The sequence below is a fragment of the Pelodiscus sinensis genome, chromosome 25, assembly GCF_052426305.1.
Source record: "Pelodiscus sinensis isolate ZL-2025 chromosome 25, ASM5242630v1, whole genome shotgun sequence".
In the NCBI taxonomy this organism is placed as follows: domain Eukaryota; kingdom Metazoa; phylum Chordata; order Testudines; family Trionychidae; genus Pelodiscus; species Pelodiscus sinensis.
The window spans coordinates 16,019,547-16,044,043 of NC_143076.1; the positions used below are offsets into that span (position 1 = coordinate 16,019,547).

Here is a 24,497-nt window from a genome sequence, read left to right on the forward strand (position 1 = left end):
GCCTTTGATGCTAGGAGTGGATGACAGGAGATGGATCCCTCGATAATTGCCTGTTCTATTTATTCCCTGTGAAAGGCCCGGCACTGGCAGCTGGCAGCAGACAGGATGCTAGGCTGGATGGACCACGGGGACGGCTCAGTCTGGCCATTCTTACGTTCTAATGACCTAAAACCAGTGAGGCCACTGGGTCTGTTGTCCAGCGTGTGGCGTTGTGCCCAGGTTGTGTGGCTGGGCCTTTCGTCTCCTGGACGTCCTACAGCTGCCACACAAATGGGGGCAAAGGAGAGGCAGCCGGGGGCAACCCATGCCAATGTACCCTCAGCCCATAATAAAGCAGGAAGCCCCCAATCCACCCTGGAGGGACAAGGGTGAAAGGATCAACCCCCCTTCCCCACACTCACAGCAGTGTTGGGCACCTGGGCTCTCCCCATATTCCCCTCTGAGTCTGGTGACCCATGCCAGAGGCCTGTGACACTGCTGAGCTGCCCAGAGTGGAGCCGGGGGAGGGCGCTGAGAGCACAGGAGGAAGAGAACAGCAGGGAAACACCTGTCCAAACGTCTCCCGACAGAACCCCCGGAGCGAGCTGAAATCAGGGGTGGTGGAAACAGAGGACTCTGCGCCCTACATCAGGCATGAAGTGGCGGACAGATACTGAGGGGGTGAGATATTCCACCCATCACTGCCTTGGTGGGGCCATAAAGAGACTTGTGTGGAAAAGGACAACGGCTGGAGGCTGTCGGTACAAGCTTCTCCATCATGGCTTCCATACCCACCATCCTTTGGGGCCTGGGACCGTTTCTGTCCTAACCCTGAGGGACACTGTGCCTAGACTGCGTCAGACAGCACCCTGCCGGCTCCAGCTGTGACCCAAACCCCACGAGAGACAAACACAGCTGGACTTGTAACAGCTTCCGCAAGAACGGCAGCTCCAGCCCCGCCCAACCAAGGTCTCTCTGCCCCCCAATGACCAGTTATTGCTGCCTTTGGGTCTGTCAGATGTGTGTGTGTGTGTGGGGGGGGGGGTGTCCTTCTAACCCCTCCATCTGAGCAAGGGCCGTTGTTACAACAAAGCCTCGCTCCCTACCCTCTATTCCAAGGCGGCCACCATATTTCTCTCTTTCCTTTCTCTTTAGTGAGACGTTGGATTGTGTTTAATGGGGGCTTCGCCATTTCGGGAGGCTGAACTCTGGATGCCAAACCCTACACAGGTTAATGCTGGGTATTAACACCGTTAGCCCGTTGAATCCATCTAAATTAATGCGACTGAACCGCTGATGGGGATAAAGGGAGCTGCTCCAGCCCCCTTACTCTGGGATCCTGCACCCTGCCTTGCCAGAGCAAGCCCTGTGTGACCTTGGCAAGCCAGAGTCTCCAGGTTCCTCAGATCTTGTAAAACTGGGCCAGGCCTGACGGTTCCGGCCGCTTGGCACTGCTGCGAAACCGGCCTGCACCTTGCAGGATGGCACCCGGGAGTGGGGGGACCGAGGGATACTGGCAAGGTGACGGGGCGGGGGCTGGGCTCCACAGCTCATGTGTTCCCGGCCTCACAGCGGTAATGGAGCGGCTGGCCGGACTCCAGCGTGCTGGGGAAAATGTAATAGCTTATCGACCCGGGGCTGGCAGGAGCTGGGAAGCAGAGATGCTTCCCGCACTGACGGGCACAGGGACGGTAAACAAACCCTGCCTGTAAACAAGGTGGCTCAGGCCAGCGTGAGGGGCCCTGGGGCGGAACCCCAGCCCAGCTGTTCCACGGCACAGACAGGGACCTCAATGGGTCTGACAGCAGGGCCGGATTCGGCCCCCATGGGCCAGCTGAGCCCCGGAGGGCAAGGGAGGCAGCCAGCCACCGGGCAAGCACGCCAGACGGGAGCGGGACTGCAGGAAGGGACAGGAGCAAGATGATCTCTCCTGCTCGCGAGGGAAGAGGAGGAGGCTCTGTGCCTTGAGGCAGCTCAGCAAGGGGGAGGTGTGGGGAGCGATCCTGCCCAGATTGGGGGACAACCTGCTCGTCAGGGACCCCCATCTCCCACGGAGCCCGAATGAGCCATTGTGGCCATACACACACCCTCACACACCCCAGCTGTGCTGCATCTGGGGCACCCATGCTGCTAAACCAGAGCCCTCGAGCCCGCTCAGGCAAACAGAGAAGTTTGCTCAGCAAACACTCCACGGCTGCCCCAAGCACCAGCCCTCCCCGGCACCAGCTAACACCTGGCAGCCCTTCCTGGCTCACTCCCCCACAGCCCAGCATTAACCCTGCTGGCTGCACGGTTCCCAAGGAGACCATCTCACCGGCCCAGGCCAGCCTCTCGGGCCTAGAGACCGGTCACGCTGCCTGTTTGTCCACATCCACCGCTCGAACCTGAGCTGAGACCCACCACACTTGCTACATACATGGCCACCACACAACTGCCAGAAAGCGGCCACTTGCTTGCTCCTGACCCAGCAGCAGCCCAGAGTGGAAACTGTATCTCCTTCCAGGTAGCCTGAGGCAACCCAAACCCAGGAGAAGGGAGAGACAACTCCCTGCAGATCCCCTGCCCCCACAGTCTGGAGAAGGGTCCCAGGCAGCCCCCAGAGCACAGGGACTTTGGGAGACAGGGGGTGCTGGGACAGGGCTTGAATGGGCTGTGGGGAAGGCTAGCAGAGTGGGCTTCAGAGCAGCCCAGGAGACCGGGGGGCTGGGAAGGGGGACAGGCTGTGAGAGCAGAACGAGGGAAATTGGGGGCAGACGACTACGGTCCTGGGGCTCCCCCTCTTCCCTGCCCTGCTCAAGCCCCCCAGGCATGGAAATGGGGCTGTGGGCAGCAATGCAGCCGGAGCGCTGAGTGCCCATTAGGCAGGGAATGAGCCGAGGTTAGCAGGAAATGAAGGGAATCCTTAACGAGCGGCAGAGGAAGCCTCAGAGAATGACCAGGCCACAGAGCCCGGGGCAGAGCTGCTCTCTGCAGAAGAACAGCCTTTTCCCCTGCTGTCTGCGGGCCTGCCCCTCCGGACCGCGGGCGATGGACCAAGGCCCCCGTGTTGCAGCTTGGGGAGCAGCCTCGGGGAGACTCCCGCCCTGCCAGCTGCATGACCCCAACGAGGAGAGGTGGCTCTGGACCTGTGGGGCAGAGACGGGCTGTGGGCACTACAGCGCGGGCACGGAGGACGCTGGCGGGGAAGCGGGAAGGAGCAGGCCCAGCTGCTGCTGGCCAGAGGCTCAGAGAGAACGAGCCAGCTGCCCCGGCCCCCAGCCTCCGGCAGGGATGAGAAGCCCAGCCCGTGCCGTGAGCTCAGAGCCCAAGAATGCCCAGCGTCTGCCGCCCGCCACGAGCCGAAGAACGTCCCTTTTGTGAGCACCCGGGCACACGGGCCACGCCCCGCCGTCGGCACGTCCACATGCCTGCTGCCCAGAGAGAGGCTGGGCACCACGGTGAGGGGCTGAGCTGAGTCGTTATGGTGGGCAGGGGCAGGACTCAGGAGCATGTGTGTGTGTGGGAGTGGGGGAATCTCCCACCATTTCCCCACCTCTTCTCTGGGCAGCTCGCTGGCTCAGGTTGACAGTCCCACGCCCTGCTGTTCAGGGGCCCCTCTGACTCACGGCTTTGATCCCTCCTGTGGGGTGGAGGGAGCGGCCCAGGGCTGTGTGGGGCAGACTTAGAGGAGAAGGGCCGAGGCCCTGAGCACTGGAGGGGGAGCCTCGGGACAATGACGGCATTGAGGGCGCCGTGCTGAGGAGCGGGACGGAGGGCATGGCCGGGGCGACCTGAGGAACAGAGAGACCTTTCTCACAGCCGCCCCCCTCACGCCCACCAAGGGGGAGGGGTCCCCGGTTCCAAACCCCCAGCAGCCAGAGAGGAGCCATCTATGGGTCTAACAGCCCCACTGCTGCAGGCTGGAGAGGTGCTGGGGATGCTCCCGTCACTCAGCTGGGCAGTCGGGGGTCTCCTGGCTTTTGCGGCCAGGCTCAGCGAGGAGGGGGATGTGGAATGGGCAGGCTGGGGGCCCTGGCTTCGTCTGCGCTCAGCCCGGTTGGCTGGGCTTGGAAGCGCGGGGCACAGGATGGAAAAGGGCTGGGAAATGGGAGAGTCCCCGCCTCAGACACCCCTGCCGGTGGCCCACAATGTGGGGGAGGCCCCGGGCAGAGCCCAAGACTCAAACACACAACTCAGGGGAGAGCCCAAGGGCTGAATGGACCCCAGAGCTCCCCTGACAGACCCCCCCCCCCCCCCCGAGGCCTGCTTGTCTGGGCTGTGACCCGGGACTCAGCGCAGGGGCCAAGGCAGGACTAGCGCAGGGCTGGCCTCGCGCCGTTCTCCCTCAGCCCAGGGCAGGAGCCAGGGCAGGCCGCGCCTCCCCCTCAGAGCAGCACAGATAGTCATGGCTGAATCAGGAATGTCCTGGAGGCCTCTGTGCAGCCAGGTACCGATCTCACTCACCCCACCCCATGCACAGGAACCCTGCCCCCGGCTGCCCAGCCGCTCCTAAGCACCCCCTGCCCCCTTGTTTCCACCCCAGTCCTGCAGTCAGACGATCCCCCCCTGCGCCCCCAAGGGACAGCATCTCGCAGGGCTGTGGCCACCCGCTGGGACATGCGGAGGATGCTGAGGGACATGCCCAGAGGGGACCAGTCACCAGGAGGTGCCGCGGGGCAGCTGGTGCCTAGCAACTCTGGCATCAGCCTCTTCTAGCAGAGGGCCCTGCAGGGAGCGTCCCACCCCATCCTAGCCTCCTCCAGCTGGGGGGGCTATAGGGAGCAGGACAGGAGCGGGGGGAGCACCCAGCCCCTCCCTGCACAAAACTCCCAGAACCAGCCTGGCCAAAAGGCAGACGAGCCCCACGAAACAGCCTCTCCAGCCTCGGGGGAGGGCGAGGACCCAGCCAGTGCTTTGCACCCCGAGCCCCCTCGCTCCCAGCTGCCTGGCACGGTTTCAAAGAGAGCCCTGAAGATTTACGGCTTTCAACTGCGAGCGCGCCGTTCGCTCCTGCGCCTTCCAAGCTGGCTCTGGAGCATCCGGCCTGGAGCCAGCGCTGCGTGCGAACAAAGATCGGCCTTTTTCACTTCAGGAGAGAACGCCCCCTCCCTGGCTCCTGCAGAGCCCAGCCCCCACTGGCAGGGCTGAGGTGGGCCGGCAGGGGTCCAGCCCATGCCTGGAGCCAGCCCTGCACTTAACAGGAGTCGTAAAACACTTCCCAGAGGCCAGGCGAAAGCCCTGATTGATGGGCGCCAGCCCTGCCCCGGCACCCTGGTTGGGCCCCCGCACCTGGGTCATGCAAAAAACTCCCTCCCCAGGGAGCCAGGCCAGGGAAAGCAGGGGGCCTGTGGCCAGATGTGGGAGCGGAGCTTTCCGAAGTGCTCCTGCTGCTGCCGTGAAGCAGGGGCTGCTCCTTTCGTGCGGCTGGTCAGAGCTGTCTGGAAGGCGCCGCATGGCTCAGCCCGGCCTCTCCCCCAGGAGGGGCAGGATCGCTGCGCCCTGTCGCGCCCAGGGAGGCGCAGGAGAGGGGGAGCGATTTGCCCGACACGGCGAGTTAGGAGGAAAGCGGCGTCCTCGCTCCCACTCCCTTGGATCAATTCGTTCCGCCCCTACTGCGAGTTCCAGTCCCCCTCGCCCCAGTCCAGTGCCAGCCCTCTAGATCGGCATCTAGTTCTCTGGATGCACACACAGGGACCACTAGCCACGCCAGGGCAGGGGCGCGTCCGGCTGCAGACCTGGAGAGACGTCCCAGGCGCTGCAGCTACATCCCGTGCGAGGGGTAAGATGAGCCGCTGCACGGGGCATGGCTGGGCCACCTTCCCAGCAGCACCCCGCCAGGCACATGCCGCAGCCCTGACCTGAGAGGGCGCCCCCTACTGGGGGAGGAAGAATTCTGTCTCTGCTGCAACGCGCAATGCTCCGTCCCGTAGTGGGGGCTGTCCGTTAAGGCCCGGGCGAGGCCCCGTCCGAACACTCTGCCCCCACCACTGCGGCGGTAACAGCTCTGAACCGGTGAAGTGCTCCGCAGCCTGGTCTCGGTCCCCTGCTCGGGGTGACCGGCTAGCCGCGATGTGCAGAGAGGCAGCTCGGGGGCTGGCGGCGGGGTTTCACCCGGGGTCGTGGGAGCAGAATGCAGCCTGGGAAACCCTGAGTCAGAAGGCGGGTTCACGAGGCTGAGCCTTGATTATCCACATTCGGCTCGCCTGGGAGCAGGATGGGATGTAAACTTGGCCGGGCTGAGTGGGACAGGCATGGCCAACCGACCGTCTCTATGGAGCCCGGGGAGAGGGCTGGATGAATGAAATACCCCCACACAAGCTGGGGCAGAGATCAGCTCTCCGCTGAGCACTGACCCGGGGATGGGGCCAGCAGGCCCAGTGGGAACTGCTGAGGCTCTGGCTGATGGGAGAGAAGGCAGCTGTGAATGGAAGGGAAAAAATACACAAATATACACAGGCTAACAAAACAAAAAACAAAACAAAAAAAGCAGCACACAGAGAGGATAAAAAAAGAACAAGTGAGAAAGGCCAAGAGAAACACTTGGCTCTGGGGAAAACTCCATAGAAGGGAAAAGGATGGCCAGCTCCCAGTGGACCTGACCAGTGCTGGATGGGAATCAATATAGACTCGCCATGCTCCGGCCGCCTGACCTCTGCTACCCCCCATGTCCCTCGGGTTGGCTCAGGCAGCATCCCCGTTCCGTGAGACAGACCGGAAGTGCTTCGGCCGGGGTTTCTCGCTTTGCAGGCTGGGCAAATAATTGCTGGAGCATGGCTAGCACGCTGCACCCCCGGAGCACTGGGCTGGCATGAGCCACCCTTCTGGGAAGGGGAGAAAGCCCCTGTGCTCCAGGGAGGGACAGCAAGTACACGGAGAGGAGAAGCAACTTCCCTGGGATGGCTGAGTTAGTGCTCGCCGGCTCCTGCCAGCCAGGCCTGGCTTCTGCTCTCACTCTCAACGCTTTGCTGGGTGCCTCCAGCCCCGGAAAGGGGCAAAGACCCTGCCAGATCCTCCAGACAAGGGGATGAATGTTAGCAGGGGAGCTGATTCCATCCCACCCACCCCATCCCTAGACTCAACTGCTTCCCGCTCCAAGCCCCCCCTCCCCGGTGCAGATTATCTGGGTGCTCTGCACCCCACCCCAGGAAGCCTGTCTGGGCAGCCCATGCTGTGTATGGTAAGGGTTTGGTGCAAGGCTGGTATCCCACAGGCCTGCGCTTGGCTTTCTAGAAGGAGAGGAGATCTGTGTGTCTGCTGGGGCGGGGAAGGGGGCAGGCCAAGCCTCACTTGCCTGCAGCACAGCCCCAAAATGCCAGCCCCAGGGACGGCACGGCTCAGCACATGCCCCTCAATGCCCGGGCGGGGGCAGATTCTCCTGTGTCTACCCAGGGGCCGGAGTTCCAGGCAGCAGGTGTACACACAGGAGGTCGGCAGCAAGAGAAAGATAAACGAAGACGCTGTTTTCCTTCCCCCCCAGATTCGTTGTCTGGGTGGCCACGGCAAAAGAACAGCCAAGCCCTGGCACGCTTCCTTTGCAACATCTATCTGCTGACTCCCCCGGGCACCAGCAGCAGGCTGGGAAGGAGGACTGGCCCTTCCCCGTTATCGGAGCGGGATCTGGGGTGGGGAGCGGAATTCAGACAGGAATCCAAAGCTTGGGAAGCATTTCACAGCACAGCTTCAGGGGGGAAAGCCCCGTTTGCCGCAAGGGAAGAGCCTGCAAATTCTTTTCTCCGTCTCATGAAAGGGATTCCCGGACTGCCCTAAGCCAGTGGGTCTCTCTCTGGTTGGGAAGAGATTACCGGCTTCACACCCTTTCCTCCCCCCCACTTCTGACATGTCGGGGACCCTAACAGGAAAACTAGGCAGGTAAGAGATGAGTTCATATGGCTGGAGGTGAGGAGTTGACTGCTGAAACCTGAGTACGCAGCACCTGGGTTCTTTGACCAAGCCCTCCTTCTGAAGCAGGCACCAGGCAATGCAGCATGATGGGTGGTCTCCTAAACACGCCCCTCAGAAATGAGCACGAGGTTTGTCTAGTCTACACAGCCATTAAGACCCCATTGTTTCATAAGAGCAGCCAAGCAGGGATCAGCTGTCCTCTCTGCCACCCAAGCTTCTTCTTGTGCTGTACAGCTGCCCCGCCCCACCCCAGAGGTGGCTGTGAGCCAGCCGTGCTGTGTGGATGCAGTTTGAAATGCATGCTTTAATAGGCACGCCGAAAACTGGAATTTTTGTAAATGGGTTCATTCCTTAGAAATGCAGGTAACCAAGAAGAGTTGCCTTTGAAACGAGATGTTCTGAGTGGCGGTTTATAACCATTCACAGCAGAGCAGAGGCTAAGGGAGATACTGACCACATGCACAAAGCAGCGAAGATGGACAAGAATATTACAGGCAGTCCCTGGGTTACATGGATCCGACTTACATCGGATCCCTACTTACAAACGGGGTGAGGCAACCCCACACTAGCTGCTTCCCCCCAGCAAACTAGGGAGACGCGAAGCTAGCGCCCCCCCCCCCCCACCCAGCAGACCAGGAGACGCGCAGCGGCTTTTCTCAGCAGACACCTCAGCTTGAGAATAAAGGACTGAGGGAAGTGAGGTGTGGGAGAATAAAACTGAGCTCTGGAGAAATGTTTGGCTAGAGTTTCCCCACAATATGTACCAGTTCCGACTTACATACAAATTCAACTTAAGAACAAACCTACAGTCCCTATCTTGTACATAACCCGGGGACTGCCTGTACTCTAAATCGGGCTTCACCACCATCCTTTGTCTGAGAGCTGTGCGAAGCCATTAAGCTCCTTTATGTGACCAGATCACTGAAACAATCAAAGCCTCCACCCCAAACACAGTCCTGTCACTGCACAAATCAAAGGCATCCAAGGGCAGAAGGATTTTGCCGGTTAGTGTTTTGTGAAAGTTTGTATCCAGGGAAGAAATGGCAGAAAGGACCCACAATGCTGGGAAAAAAGGCAGCTAGGAAGCTCTAGATCAGTGGTTCCCCACCTTTTCGAGAATACAGACCCCTTTTCAATCTATTCAAATTTCACAGACCTCCGCTCCCTGGGGGGAGGAAAATAAAAAGTAAGCGGTGGTCCCGATCCTTATTTTTAAACTTTCCACTGACTCCCCCCCGCAGTACCATCACGGTCCACTAGGGGACCGTGGACCACAGGTTGGGTACCACTGCTCTGGACACAGTCCCTGCAACATTGGGAATGTGGCTCTGTGAAAAGCCAAGAGGCAGAGCTTTTGGGCAGAGAACAGGATGGAGTGAGGGCTTAGAATTGTCTCCGGTTGGATTGCTGCTGTGTTCAGGAAAACAGGACTTTGTCCAGTCTTTGCAAATAAACAGAGTTGCATCAAAATCCACCAGTGTCTCTCTCTAACTGGAACAACCCCAGATGTTTGGCTACCCACCCAAAAGGGCCTCTATGTTAAGTACTGAGGATTTGTCTTCACAATAAAAAGTGTGCTGGCTTAATTTACATTCCTTTGAAAACCACTCATATGGGTTTTCTCTTGGTGTAGCCTGAGCCTGTACATTTACAGCAAAAATTAAGAATCGGGAGTGGCACCAGATTAATTCAAATACTACCAAATCACACCTTCCACTTCTCCACCACAGCCCCCCAGTTTAGGCCAGGCAGGAGTTTTCAGACAGTAATGTGATTTGCAACCCCCACCCCTCCTTTGGCCCCGGCTTAGGGAGGGGAGACATTCCCCCAACCCCCACTGAAACCTGCTCCCCATACCCATCTGCAGACGCCCCTTCTGGGGAGCACAAAGCTGGGAAGAGCTGCACCCCGCCCCAAGCCCTGCTTTGCCCACATGCCCCTCAGACCAGAGACTGGGGAGGGCAAGGGAAAGCTGGGGGAGATCGCCCCCCCCCATTGAAACTGACCAGCCTGGAGCAAAACTGCGGTGCAAGTAGGAGTCACTTGCTGCGCGGAGGGGTCAGGGACCCCCTCCCCCAACACACAGCCCCGCCCAGCCCTGACCGCTCCAGGGGAGGCGCGAGGAAGCAGCCGCCGAACTTTGGGCTGCAGCTCCGGGCTGGGGCGGCCGAGCCCGGGGAGCTCGCCGCGGGCACGGGGCTGGCTGGGCTCGGATCGCCCTCCGCGCGAGCCCGGAGCCAAACTCCCGAGCCGAGCCGGGCTCAGACACCCCCTCCCCCTCTCGCCTTCCCACCGGGTCCCGGGCACAAAGAGTCGGAGCCGAGCACGCGGGGCGCAGCATCCTCCCCGCACGCCGCACCGGGACCCCCCCACACCGGGGGTGGGACCCCCAAGGCAGCCTCTGAGCCCCCCTCGGGGCGCCGCGCCTTAGGAACAAGCAGCCCCCCCCCCCGCAAACCGGAGTCCGGGGGGCTGCGGCCACGCGCCCCCCCCCGAAATCCCCCCTCCAGCAGCCGCCGGGGGGTCCGATCTCCCCCCCCCCCTCCGCGAGAGGCGCAGCCCTTTGTGCGCCCCCCTCCCCGCTCACCTGCGGCGCCCCAGAGGAGCAGAAAACAGCCCAGCCCCAGGCTCGCCGCCGCCCCGCTCCGAGCCATGTTCAGCAGGCGCCGAGTGAGAAGGGGGCTGGCGAGGCTCGGTTTGGAGAAGCCCAGGGGCTGACGTCAGGTGGGAGGGAGGAGGGGGCTGGACCGGGAGCCGGGCCAAGCAGGGGCCACAGCTGCACCGAGCCAGCCCTTATCTCCAGCCCCGCTCGCGCAGGAGGAGTGAGGCAGGCGGGGAGGGGCAGGGGGCTGTCCCAGGGCATGTGCCAAGCGGCCTGATAGCACAGATGCCCCCTCATCGCCACCGGCCAAGGTGTGTAAGTCTCCCTGCCGCTAGCCCAGCAGGGGCTTGCTCTGGGTCTGAGATATCCCCCCCCCCACCCCCCAGGCGAACAGCTGTCTTGCTGCCAGCTCTGTGGGCAGCTTTGGTAGGGAAGCTGCAGGGTTTTCTGCCCAGCCCATCCTTCCCCCTCCCCCAAGGCAGGCTTTTGTTGCACACCCAAGTGGCAACTCCCCCCCTTGCAGTGTGCCAACCCACCCCCTCCTTCTGGGGGCACTGTCAGCTTTGCATCCCAGAGATACTGCACCTTCACCTGCTGCAAATAGACGCCCGGCAACCGCCAGCCCCGGCACGGCCAGGCTGCGGCAGGAGCCGGATAGCAGAAGGGCCCAGGCAGGATTGCTTCCTGCTGTCCTTTTGCTAGTCCAGAGGCTTTGGTTTTCAAGATTTCGTGTCCTTCTCCCCCACCCCTTTCCATCCCGTGTCTATCTTGTCTACTTAGGCTGTCCGTCCGGGATGAGGACTCTGTCTTGTCTGTCTGGGCCGCACCTGCCACAAATAGGATCTCGATGGGGATTGGCGCTACTGTCACAGAGTCACCATTTGAACCAATAAATAGTCCCAAGCAATGAGCCTTCCACCGGGACAAGCCCACAGCCGAACCGATCTCGGTGCGAAGACGCTTTTCCTGTTAACGTGCCTGTTTTTCTTAACTTTGTCCCACTGCCCACCCTGCTCCGTCTCCCACCCAAGTCACTCCTCCACTTCCAAGGGGGGGAGTAATAGCGCCCATCAGTTAGCTGCGGGCCATGATCACGTCTCTGCGACACGTAAATAACATCAGTCCCATGCCTCCAGGTTGCTCTCCGGCCTCGTAAATAGCCCTGTAACCGGAACCTCTGAGGAAATGCTTTACCGGGTCTGGGAACATTCCATTTTTCAAATGCTCATCACTCCGTTATTGGGGGTTTAATCCCAATTTAGCCTGGAGAATTGCAGCTTGGCTGGCTCAGCCGGTTTAAGGTTACCCAAGGAGTTTTTAGCAGACGGCTCTTAGGTATCAGAGATGGAAAAAAGAGTTGCTCTGGCCATGTTGCTGAACCTAATGAGGGCTTGTTTCCTTGTGCTTTTCCAGCCTGGGACTCTTCTTTTCTTGCTGGGACCCAGCTACCATGTGCCCTGATGCCGTCAGGGTCCTCGATGACTTGTTTGTGAGAAGCCCATTGCCAGTGGTTTGCCCTGTCTGGTTTTATGTGTCCTGGATGTTGGAGCATCTGTAATGACGACCTCCAACGTTGGTTCATCTGCAGGGCCCCCAGCATTGCACCTACCACCAGAGGTAAAGGGTTAGCTGCTAGTGCAGCCACCGGCGAGGGGTTATGGTATGTCACATTCTGACCCAGCAATGGGCAACCGAGGCTAGTGAACGGGCCGCAGGAATGGTTCTTCATCTCAGTGGGCTGCAGGATCGTCCTAACCAAGCGGTCTCCTGGGATAGGGGAGATTTGCAAACTGCGTGTGTGTATGTAGAATGCACGGCGTGTGCCAATTGAACCGTAGCCGCGCTTTGATTGGATGCAGGGTCTGTCTTATCCCTATTATAGTCACTGCTTTGCAATATATTCTGCTTTCTTATATTCCGCAGCAATGCAAGGCACCTACAGGTCTGTATCTGGTACCAACCTGTTGCCTTTAGCAGTTCAGGCAAGGTTTGAGGCCTGTGATCTTTGGCATAGATAAGTACCAGAGAACTGGAAATAGGATGTAAGGGGCAGTTTTGTGCATATGACATCATCTGACCGCAGAACATGACACCAACTTCTGGAAGTCCCCCCCCCCCAAATGTGCCATGGCAACGAACGGATGTACATGAAAATGGGGTGAAATCATAGATATACTAACCTATTAAAACAGGACCCCTTAGTATTGATAAAGGGAGGAAATACAGATAAGGAGGGGGTGGGGAAAACCCTATTGAATATGCATTGGACATGGCAATGTCAGCGTAACATCTTATAGAAGTGGCATCCCTGCTAGAGATGTAGACCTTGGGAGGTGCCAGAAGGATGCCCAGGTGGAGATGAGGAAGGTGATGGTGATGAGGAAGAGTATGGCTAACTTTTCAGGTGGTTGTGTCAGGGCTCAAGGGATGGGGTAACTCTGGGTGTCCAAATGTATCTTCTGTATTATCTCTGTCCACCTTGCTGAGTTAGTGTGTGTAACTTTACTACATGTATAAATGAAAGGTTTGTAAATATAAAAGAATCCCTATAGTGTGAGTACCTGTGCACATCGGGGCCCCCAGCCATAGTCCCAGCCTTCACAGCCTCCTCAGGCAAGGAGTTCCACAGATTGACTATGCGCTGTGTGAAGAACTTCCTTTTATTTGTTTTAAACCTGCTGCCCATTAGTTTCAATTGGTGGCCCCTTGTTCTTATATTACGGGAACAAGTAAATAACTTTTCCTTATTCACTTTCTCCCCACCACTCATGATTTTATAGACCTCGATCATCTCCCCCCTTAGTCTCCTCTTTTCCAAGCTGAAAAGCCTCTGTCTCTTTAATCGCTCCCCATATGGGACCCATTCCAAACCCCTAATCTTCACATTCACAGTGCCTTGTCTCTCTCCCCTAGGACTAAAAGCTTCAGAGGGGTAGCCAGGTTAGAAGTGGGTTGTGCCCATGAAAGCTCATGGTGCCATCTACATGTTTGGTTAGTCTCTAAGGTGCTGCACGACTATTCATTGTTTTCCCCTAGGACTAAACTTAAGAGGCCTCCAAAGCTCTTGGGCCGATTTCTCTGCTGGTGTCCACGGACACGCTGATGTCAGCAGCGGCACGCCTCTTCTGATCAGCCCAAGTCCATTGGCCTGCAACTTCTGAGATATTTAGGCATTTAACTCCCCACTGCCTGAGACTGTCCCAGCAGCTGATTGCAGGCAAGTTCTTGCCCACTATAGCTGGGTACCTGGGCATCTGCCTACCAGTTTGATAGGATTGTACTAAGAGTCCAAGGCTGAAATATGCCCCTTTGCTGTCACTCTGGGCATAGAGGAGTCTCTGTGGGCCAGGGCACAAGCTATGCCATAACTATGCATTGGACACGAGTAAGGGGCTGGGTTAGGCCCTGGTCCCTTTTAAAATCGGACAGAAGGAGTCCAGACTGTATCTGGGGGGAGGGATCAAAGCAGAATCAGAGGAGTTTGCTCTGTCTGTAAACCTGGAGGGATGCAAGATGACATCACAAAGCTCCTGTGTGACATCACAGTGTCGGGGCGGAGCTGCCCATCCTTGCCTCCCCATTGGAGGTGCTGGCCTGGGGTCGAGGCAGCCTGGAGACCAGCGCCTGATTGGCTGCGTTCCTCTTTTTCACACTCGCTCGGCAACGCGCGGATTCCAGATTGGAAACGGCCAAGCACAATGGCTCTGTAGAAAGCCCCGGAGGCCCGCGCCCCCTCCCCCGCCCCCCCTGCCATCCTCTTCAGCCGAGGCACAAAGCCGCCCGTGCAGCTGCTGAGCCCTGGGCAGCGCGGCGGCTGTGGGAAAGCTGTTCTCAGGCCCGTGTGGGTGGGGAGAAAGCGCCAGAGCCCGTGCGGCTGGAGGAGCCTTTGATCACTGCCAACACCGTGCAAGGCGGTGATTACCCAGCAAAAACTGCCCATGCCCTCCATACCTGCCTCTCCTGAGAGCACGGCTCCCCCCACTTCCTCCCTTACAGTATGCCCTAGAGAGCCAGGACTCCTTTCTCTGCCACTGCCTTGCTGGGTGGCCTGCAGCAAGTCAACTCCCTGCTCTGTGCCTCAGTTTCCCCCTCTGGGAAATGGAGGCCTAATCCGTGAGGCGCTCTGTAAAGTGCTGCAAGACAGGGGATGACACCGTGGTTCCCCTGCCCTTAAAAGCCCTCCCCAGCTTTCCCCAGACCTCAGAGGCTCTCACTGACCCCGAGGGCAGCACCTGGCTTTACTCTGCAGTTCCTGGGTGCTGTAGAAAGCCCCCCTCAATGCTTGGGGTCTCAGAGCCTTGGCTTCCTCGGCCTGTAGTCTCTTCCCTGCTCTGTTTGCCGTTCCTTACGCTCCGACTGGGATTCAGTCCGACCCTGCCTGCAAGTCTGTGCTTGGCCTTCTCTGCAGGCGCTAAGATCCATATCAGGGAGGCAGGGCAGGGCAGAGAGCTGGGCAACGGGGTCAGGACTCTGGGTCCTCTTCACAGGGCCTGTTTGATGCTGAGCGCTAGGTCCAGGACTCCTGGGTTCTGCTTTTGGCTCTGCCAGTGTTTCCTTGCATGGCATTAGGCAAATCACTTCCCCTTTGTCTTGCCTCTCGGCCTGTGGCTTTCTTTTCAGCTCCCCTTTTCTTCGATCCCTTGCTCCTCTGTGTGTGTGTGTGTGTGTGTGCGCACGTGCATGTGTGTGTGTGTGTGCATGCGTGCATGTGTGTGTGTGTGTGCATGCGTGCATGTGTGTGTATGTGTGTGTGCGTGCGGATGTGTGTGTGCGTGCGTGTGTGCGTGCATGTGTGTGTATGTGTGTGCGCGCGTGCGTGCATGTGTGTGTATGTGTGTGCATGCATGTGTGTGTGCATGCGTGTGTGCGTGCATGTGTGTGTATGTGTGTGTGTGCATGCGTGTGTGCGTGCATGTGTGTGTGTGTGTTCGTGTGTATGTGTTCTCTTCGATCCCTCGCTCCTCCATGTGTATGTGTGTGCGTGTGTGCGTGTGTTCTTCGGTCCCTCGCTCCTCCATGTGTATGTGTGTGTGTGTGTGTGTGTGTGTGTGCGCCACAGCACTCCTTCCCCACCCTTCTTGTCTGCTTCTGGATGCATTTCTGATGCCTGCTCTCTGTCCTCCCCCCTCCTTTCCAGGCCAAATGGGTTGGGATGATTCATCAGAAATGAAGTTTATTCCAAATAAGATTAGTTGCTTAAAATGGAATAGCTGGTTTGTGATATGACTCCAGGCATTGGCTGCTAATAGCAGCTGGAGCCTTCCGGGCAGAGCCAAACAGGTTAGACTGCACAGAAACAAGTGGAAGGGAATTTATCTGACACCCGGAGTGGGGGAGGGGAGATAGGCAGCTGTGAAGTTTAGATGCAAGCCATGCACTTTAGGAGAGTGTCTAAAGACAAACTCAATCACCAAATGCAGCAAAACCAGGTGCAGCCAGGCCGGTGATGAAGACGGGCGGGTGGCCACAGGCATGCAAACACACAGGGCTGGACCAAGCCATTCCGGCACCCCGGGCAGACAGTTTAATTGTGCCCTGGGTTGGGGGAGGGCACATGCGCGGCCCCGCCATTGCCCGGCGCGTGGGGGAGGGCGCGCGGAGCTGGCGGTGGCAGGATGCACATGCCCGGCCCAGCCCGGCCCGGCTGGCGCAGGGGGTAAGGGCGCTGCTGGCTGGCGCTGTGGGGGTTCACGTGGCCCCCGCCCTGGGCGGCCACTGCAGGGTGGCTGCTGGGAGCTGCTGCAGCCCATGATCCGGGAGCGCGGCACCTGATTGCAGCTGTAAGGGGCGCTCACTCACAAATATAGCTACAAACACACAGACACACACAACTGCAAAGATACGTGGTCCCCCACCCAGAAATGCCCAGAAGTGCACCCACAAATGGCTCTGATACACACACACACACACACACACACACACACACACACACATACAGCACAACAGGGTGCCCACACAAAGATCTACACACACACACACACACACACACACACATACACACACGCACCATGCACATACAGAACAGCAGGGTGCCCACACAAATATCTGCATGCACACACACACACACACACACACACACACACACACACACACACACACACCATGCACATACAGCACAACAGGGCGCCCACACAAAGTGCTACACACACACACACCATGCACATACAGCACAACAGGGTGCCCACACAAAGTGCTACACACACACACACACCATGCACATACAGCACAACAGGGCGCCCACACAAGGATCTACACACACACACGCACACCATGCACATACAGCACAACAAGGTGCCCACACAAAGATCTCCACCCACAAAGGAGGGGCCTGTGACAGCCAGTGGCTGAGGGCAATGGTTTGGTCACATCCACGCCCCCTTCCCGGACAGACAGATGGTGCGCGCCGGCTGGGCCTCCAGCTCGGAGTATATTGACCACGGGCCAGTTGCTGCCAGCGAGATGAAATCATTGCTGCTGCGGCTGGCGGCTGGCAGGGCTCGTACTGCCTGTAGCTGGAGCCAGCGGGTGTCCCCAAAGGAACACCCCGCTCCAGGGAGGGGAGGTCTCCCATTATTTACATGCCTGGCTGAGCCCCAAGGAAGACAATGGGGCGCTCCAGCAATCCAAGGCAGGGGCAGTTGAGGCAGCAGCGAAAGGGTTGGCACAGGACCAACCCTGCAAAACCGCTGGTGGGCTGCAGACAGTATCACAACTGGCTAACCCCAGTGAATCCACCAGGTGCCCTGCCTTCTGCATCTTCCACCCACTGGCAGGCACTGCAGGCCTGGGGCACCATGAAATTGTACCCGGAAAGTCCCAGCGCTGGGCAGAGGAAGTGGCTTATCGCTGTGTCAGCCGACGGTCAGGGCTCCCTATGTCTGTCCCTTAAGACCGGCTGAAGTTCTTTTAAATTGTGCTTGGTTCTGTTACAGCAACTGAAGGAGTCAGGTTAAAACTTAAACAGTTACAGGTTTATTAAAGAAGCTTATAAATCATATGGCTGCAATGGCTATTGTTCTATTTCTTAACTATTAGCAAAATATAGATCTTAAAAATGGTTACAAAGAAGATAAAGATAGAAAAATAGAAATAATGGTACCAAGTAACAGCTTACTCTTTCTATGTGTACACTTAAGACAGAGGACCACATCCAGGTACAATTTTTACCCCCTTCTGTGCCTCTCGACTCCAGCATGTCAGGTCAGGGCAGGTCCCTCAATTCCTAGGAAAGACGAAAATACGAGGTGGGCGTCCCCATAGAACCTCGGGAGGTCAAACACCTAACCCGACCAGCAGGTAGAGGGTAGAATGACACTCAAAGTGAGTGTGTGCTGGGCCCATCTTTTATACTCATGGGGTCCCGTATTTCTCTTTCTTATCTGTCATGCCAAATGGGGCTGGTCTGTCTTTTGTGAGACCAGTTCTTACAAGGGAGTTGTGAACTTAATTTACACTTGTAAAAGAGAGAACGAAATTGGAATTACTGGGGATTCTTTTCTCAGTGGGAAATTCCTCTTCCAGGGACTGTGTGTGTGTTCGAATCAACATGGGTGCCAGCCGGGGGCAGTTCTCGCAGCCTCGAGGCCAGCTTATTGACTTAATCGCTCTCTCTCCACATATCTGTGTTTTCAGCTTCTCAGGATCAGATGAGCCAGCATAGACTATGCTGATATTATTGCTCCTTCTCTGCCCTGTATGCTTCAGAGAGGCAAATAAGATGGATGTGATGGGGGCGGGCTGTCTGGCTACACACTGGGGCCCAGAATGTGCTGAGCCTTCCAAACTTGTCTTATCTCCACCCTCCTGGTTTGCTTGTGGAATGGATGTGGCTGGAGCCCAAAACAAAGCTGCTGCTAAGGGGCAGGCTATGGGGCAAGCTGCTGCTAAGGGGCAGGCCTTTGGGACATGCTTTGGCAGCTGGGGGTGGGACGTTCACGCTGGACCCCTAGATCCGATCCTGTGCTTGCTGAGATCAGTACCTGCACTCAGGAGAAGCTGCAAAAGAGGAGACCGGAAAACCTTTTGTATGAAAACCTCCATAGGCCAGATCCCATCCCCCTACCGGAGCCTGTTCTGCCCCACAGCATAAGCTGCCCCACAGCTAAACACCCCCGTGATGTTGTCACCCATGGAAATAAACACAGGGCCAGATTCTCCGCCAGTGACACACCGTTATCCAGCGTAAGGGAGCAGGCTGTAGCCGAGAGGGGGACTGGGATTATTAACTCAAGCTAGTCGTGTTTCCCTTCAAAAAATGAGCCGGAGAGAAGCCAGGAGTCGGGAAGCTTGGGGCCCCAGTTCGAACCAACGAATATGCTGGGCCTGATCCATCATTGTCCTGCATAATACAACCATTCGGACAGCACCTCGGCACTGCTGTAAGTGGTCGCCCACTGTGCCGAGCAATAGAGACTCGGGTTCACAAAGTGCTGGGCAAGATAGCGGAGCAGCTGATACGGAACTTGAATATCACAGAACCGAAGGAGGGTGAGGTAATTAATGCCGATCCTGTCAGACTCACTTGCTGTCTTTGTGTGTGTGTGTGTGTGTGTGTGTGTGTGTGTGTAGGAAATGCCAAGTTTGGTCAATAGTGCCAAGTTTGGTCAATAGTGTTGATAGAACTGACTTCCAGAAGGTGTTGCACTTGGTACCATGTGATATTTTGATGACAACGCTAGAATGATATAAAATTAACATGACACACAGTAAGTCGATTAAAAACTGGCTACGTGTGAGACCTCTGCAGGAAACCGTAAATGGGGAATCCTCATGAAACGGGCGTGTTTCCAGCAGGGTCCCTCAGGAGTCAGTTCTTGGGCAATGCTTTTGTCAGAGACCTTGAAGAAAGCATAAAATCATCACTGATAATGTTTACAAAGGACACACAAGTGGGGAGAGTGTAAAGCCTGGGGCCAGATCGCTGCCTCAGAGAGACGTGGAGTATTTGGTAGACAGAGTGTTTTACTACAGCGATGTGTAAAAGCGTATGTCCAAGACCAAAGGATGCAGCCCGTACTCACAGGATGGGTAGCATTGCCAGATGGGCTCCCCAAAAATACTGAACACACGGGCTAAAAATTTGTCGAGCAAAAAAAAAAAACCCACCCACACTGAACACACATCCCGCGTGGGAACAAAGGGGGAGGCAGCAGAGCAAAGCAGCTGCCTGCTACCCAAAGCAGAGGGAGGCAGACCCTGGGCAACACAACGGCAGGGCGAGGGAGGGCGTAACCATGGGTAGGAAGGTGGATCCCCCATAGCCAGGTCTTTGGGTGTCCCAGTGGGAAGAAGCAGAAATTCCACCCCAGTCAGTTTTGGCTGAGAGCCCATGGAAGGCTCCTAAACACAACTACAAAGCACCTGCGGGCTTCTCTCCTGGAGTACGGCGCCAAACGCGCTTGAACAGCGCTCAGGAGCAGGGACAGGGCTTCTCCTCCTCCCCACGGCGTCACTCCTCCTCAGACACCATCAGCTGAGGGCTCCCAGCGCCGATCGCGGCCCCGCCTCCCAGCCACTCCCCCCGCCTCCACCAGGCTTCCATCTGGCGCCCAGTCGGAAAAACAGAAAATACCGGACATTGCACATGTTTGGTATTTTCTTAAATTTTTACTGGACAGAGGGTGCGAAAACCAGACTGCATGGTAGAATACTGGACACCTGGCCACCCTAAGGATGGGGGGCTTGATCCTGGGAAGTAGGGACGCGGAGGAAGAGGTAAAGGCCGTGGTGGATCATGACTTGAGCACCAGTTTCCAAAAGCGAGAAAGTGGCCCTGGGATGTATAAAGAGGCAAATCACCAGCAGGGGTTATTTTCCTTCTGGGACCACTGCTGGAATTGTGTGCCCAGTTCTGGTGCCCGCATCTGATGGAGTGGGTTTACACACAGAAGCTCATATTTGTTAGTCTCAAAGGTGCCACAGGCCTGCTTGTGGTTTTCAAAGCTACAGACTAAGACGGCGACCCTTCTGTGGCCGTTCCAGAAGGATGCTGATGAGCTGGAGAGCGTTCAGAGAAGAGCCCTGAAGGATTAGAAAACCGGCCTTAGGATGCTAGAGTCAAGGAGCGCAATGCCCCCCCACCCGCCCTGCCATTGTGTTGCCCTGGGGTCTGCCTCTCTGCTTTGGGTAGCAGGCAGCTGCTTTACTCTGCTACCTCCCCCTTTGTTTCTGCACAGGATGTGTGTTCCGTGTGGGTGGGTTTTGTTTTTTTTGCTTGACAAATTTTTAGCTCGTGTGTCCACATCTTCCCAAAGAGAAAGTGAAGAGCCGACGTGACCAGTCTGTAAGTATCTACCGGGAGAACAAATATTTTTAAATGGTCTTCTTCTTTTAGCAACTGGTTAAAAATTGAAGATAAAGTAGACAACTTCAGATGGGAAATAGAGTGTACATTTTAAAAGTGAGAGTATCTAACCCCTGGAACAACTTGCCCAGGGTCATGGTGGATTCTCCATCACAGGCTGCTTTTAAATCCAGACAGGCTGTTTTTCTAAACGCTCTACTCCAGGTATCACTTCGGAGCCGGCCTCTGGCCTGAGTGACAAAGGTTGTTAGATTAGTTGTTCACAATGGCCCTATTTGGCCTTGGAATCTGACTCGGGGCTGGGCAACACTACCCTCTCTCCCCTCCAATCAGCCCAAAGCTCGGCAAAGTTCACCCCAACTTCCACAACACTATTTCTGGCCTGGCTCGAAAGGTTGTAAATAACAGAGGCAAACCCTGATTCAAACTGCCCTGAACTTCCATCGGCTCAGAATTTACAACCCTGTCTCGTCTCTAATAAACAGGGACGGATGAAGATGTTGCCAAATCCCACAGGCAACTCAGGAAGAAAAGGGTGAGCCACGAGCTTCATCCAGTCACCTTTCAGGGTGCAAGACCCCCCCTGCTGTAGCCACACTCCTAACCATATCTGGAGCAACACAATTGCAGCATGCACAGGAACAACAGCCGAGTGATCGGGTGCTGATGTCACAACCTGCCGCTGCCCAATGCCATGCTGCTCTGGAACTGTTTGGAAAGGGAGGCAGAAGTGTCATAAACATTTAGACAAAGTTCCAAGCCGTTAATCCGGCCAACATGGATTTGACACCAAATAAACATGCAGGGGAGTCGAGGGTGCATTGCTGTTTATGATTTTCATTAGAAAAATTCCCTGGTTCCCTCCGCCCCCTCCTTATTAGTCTTACACCATCAATCAAGCAAACACCAGGTGGGAGAGCAATGAGTCAGGCTGCAGACAAGACACAAGGTTTTGATAACATTGTCCACAGCTGGTGATCTGGGGGGCCTGGGTACCTTGGTGTTATCTGACCGTCCTGATTTGCGGGCGTAGCCTCAAAGCTGGCAAGTCCACGTCTCTCTCGGACCAGCTGCATGGAGAGACTGAGGCTTGTTGCACAGAGCTGTGTACCGCAGCTGGGGGAAGATCAAGGCTAGCATGTGTAGGGTCGCAGTATGCACTGGGCAAAGAAACAAGTGGTGTTCTTTGGAGGCCAAACTCCACTTGCTGTATATTCAGTCACTGTGCTTTCCCGTGGTAAGTTTCACTGCTGCCATGTCTCAAAGGAAACAATCCTGTGGGGACCAGGTTTGGGGTCCAAGAAGACGCCTCATCTGGGACAAGGAATCACCAAAATACAGGGTCTCTTCGTACAGCCTTTGGACCTAGGAGAGATGCTGGACTTCCCTGAGTTGATCCCATCTGCATTGCGAGATGCAATTGGATCAGAACTGGTAGCTGCAGGTAGGACCACAGGACCATCGTGCAGATGGGACCAAGCGCTCTCCTCTCTAAGGCTACGTCTACACTGGCATGATTTTCCGAAAATGCTTTTAACGGAAAAGTTTTCCGTTAAAAGCATTTTCGGAAAAGCACGTCTAGATTGGCAGGACGTGGCCAATCTAGCGTCCGTGGCCAATCTAGACACGCTTTTCCGCAAAAAAGCCCCGATGGCCATTTTCGTGATCGGGGCTTTTTTGCGGAAAACAGCACTGTGCTGTCTACACTGGCCCTCTTGCGCAAATGATTTGTGCAAGAGGGCTTTTGCCCGAACGGGAGCAGCATAGTATTTCCGCAAGAACACTGACGATCTTACATGAGATCGTCAGTGTTCTTGCGGAAATTCAAGCGGCCAGTGTAGACAGCTGGCAAGTTTTTCCGCAAAAGCAGATGATTTTGTGGAAAAACTTGCCCGTCTAGACACAGCCTAAGGGTCTACACAGCAGCGTTATTTTGGAATAACAATGTGAGCATCTACACAGCAGTTCCCTTATTTTGAAATAAATCGGAAATAACGGACGGCTTATTCTGACTTCTGTACGCCTCACTCCACGAGGAATAGCTCCTCTTCTGAAATAGCTATTTCGAAATAGCTCCTCCCCAGAGCCATTCAAAGTAATGTCTCCCCCGTGCCTGCTGGGCCTCCAAATCGAGGTAGCACATCCCCATTAGGGGAGCCTGTCTCGGACTAATTTTGCGGTGTCCCTGTAGCGTAGACATGCTATTTTGAAATAAGCTATTTGGGAGTATTTCTTCCGGAATAGCTTATTCCAAAGTAAGTGTGCAGTGTGGACGTAGCCAAACACACTCCTCTTGTGTACAGATTTACACCAAGAGCAAACCGGCCTGTGGAAAGAGATGTGGCTACGTGGCCATCCTAGCCCCAGCTCCATGCATGGGTTCTGCTCTTCTCTAGTTCTATGGTTTCTATATTCACCTGGCTGGCGCTGGAGTCAAGCCTGAGCCAGTTGTGGGCTGAAGCTCCCCTGCTCTTGGGGATCTGGAAGCTAGAGATGAGCGAGATTATCCAGGGGCAGCCTGGAAGGAATGAGGCTCTTCTGCCTGCCTGGAAGCCTTGTCTCTGTCCCCTGTGAACAGCTGGGCAGAGTCAGACCCGCCGGCTTCCCTCCGTCCAAGGATCCTGCTGCTCTTTATGAATGATGAGGCCGGCGTGATGAATTATTCAGCAGGACTCGCTTCCTGCCCAGATCTCGCGGCTGACGGAAGGCAGATGTTCAGGGAGGAATCTGGTCACTGTGTTCACTCTTGGACCTTTTCACACGCCTCTGCCATGGGAGAAGGAAGCGCCGTCCCCTCCTGGGACACAAAGGGAATTCGGTCCCTCGGAAGTAAAGCGGCGAGATGAGCCCTGCTCCTCCCCAGATGGGTCGCTAGCCTGGCTCCAGCTTCCACCTGGCACCGTGGGATGAGAGCCTGGGGACCGATCTTTATTTACTCCGCTGATGCCCCCAGTTGCAGGGAGCTAAGGAGATTTAACCCACCTCTGCACTCTCCTTATTCTGGGGCAGCGCAGGGCCCTACTTTGCCCCAGGTGTAACTTAGAGCAGCCTTAGGACTCTATGGGTGTGTCTAAACTACATGGCTCCATCGATGGAGCCATGTAGATTAGGCTGATCGGCAAAGGGAAATGAAGCCGCGATTTAAATAATCGCGGCTTCATTTAAATTTAAATGGCTGCCGCGCTGAGCCAACAAACAGCTGATCAGCTGTTTGTCGGCTCAGCGCGCTAGTCTGGACGCTCCCGCGCCGACCTGAAAGCCCTTTATCGACCTCCCCGTTATGCCTCGTAGGATGAGGTTTACCGGGGAGGTCGACAAAGGGCTTTCAGGTCGGCGCGGGAGCATCTAGACTAGCGTGCTGAGCCGACAAACAGCTGATCAGCTGTTTGTTGGCTCAGCGCGGCAGCCATTTAAATTTAAATGAAGCCGCGATTATTTAAATCGCGGCTTCATTTCCCTTTGCTGAACAAACAAATCTACATGGCTCCGACGACGGAGCCACATAGTTTTGACGTACTCCTTGAGTCCTCTGGGAAGTTCTCTGCTTCCAGGTGACACAGGAAGCTGTGAATAGCAGCAATGCAGCACATATGAGCCACGCTCCCTGCAACAGGGACCCTTCTTACCCAGCGACTGAGGGGCCTCCTGAGCAGAGCTGCGCAAAAAGGCCCTGGTATAATGAAGGCTGCGTCTAGACTGGCATGATTTTGCGCAAAATCTTGCCGCCTGTCT

The 24,497-nt window shown here is 56.5% G+C and overlaps 1 protein-coding gene and 1 long non-coding RNA gene across 7 annotated transcripts in view; one reads left to right on the forward strand and one right to left on the reverse strand.

The window, feature by feature from the left end:
• The window catches only part of MCAM (melanoma cell adhesion molecule), a 35,787-nt gene extending 25,200 nt beyond the window's left edge, over positions 1–10,587 (reverse strand). For 4 of the 5 annotated variants that reach the window (XM_075909363.2, XM_075909361.2, XM_075909364.2 and 1 more), the window contains exon 1: positions 10,448–10,587. In XM_075909363.2, coding sequence (XP_075765478.2) covers positions 10,448–10,514 — 67 coding nt within the window. In that variant the 5' untranslated portion in view covers positions 10,515–10,587. The remainder of the gene's footprint in view (positions 1–10,447) is intronic. The other variant, XM_075909362.2, reaches the window with a different exon arrangement.
• A 46-nt stretch (positions 10,588–10,633) lies between these two features.
• LOC142820464 (uncharacterized) lies at positions 10,634–22,350 on the forward strand. Of its 2 annotated transcripts, XR_012897698.2 has the most exons (4): positions 10,634–10,773; positions 11,243–11,411; positions 11,876–12,079; positions 21,251–22,350. It is a non-coding gene; the product is annotated as an uncharacterized LOC142820464 (long non-coding RNA). The 2 variants fall into 2 exon arrangements; XR_012897697.2 differs by lacking the exon at positions 21,251–22,350 and having other exon boundaries at positions 11,876–13,819.
• Positions 22,351–24,497: the final 2,147 nt, after the last annotated feature.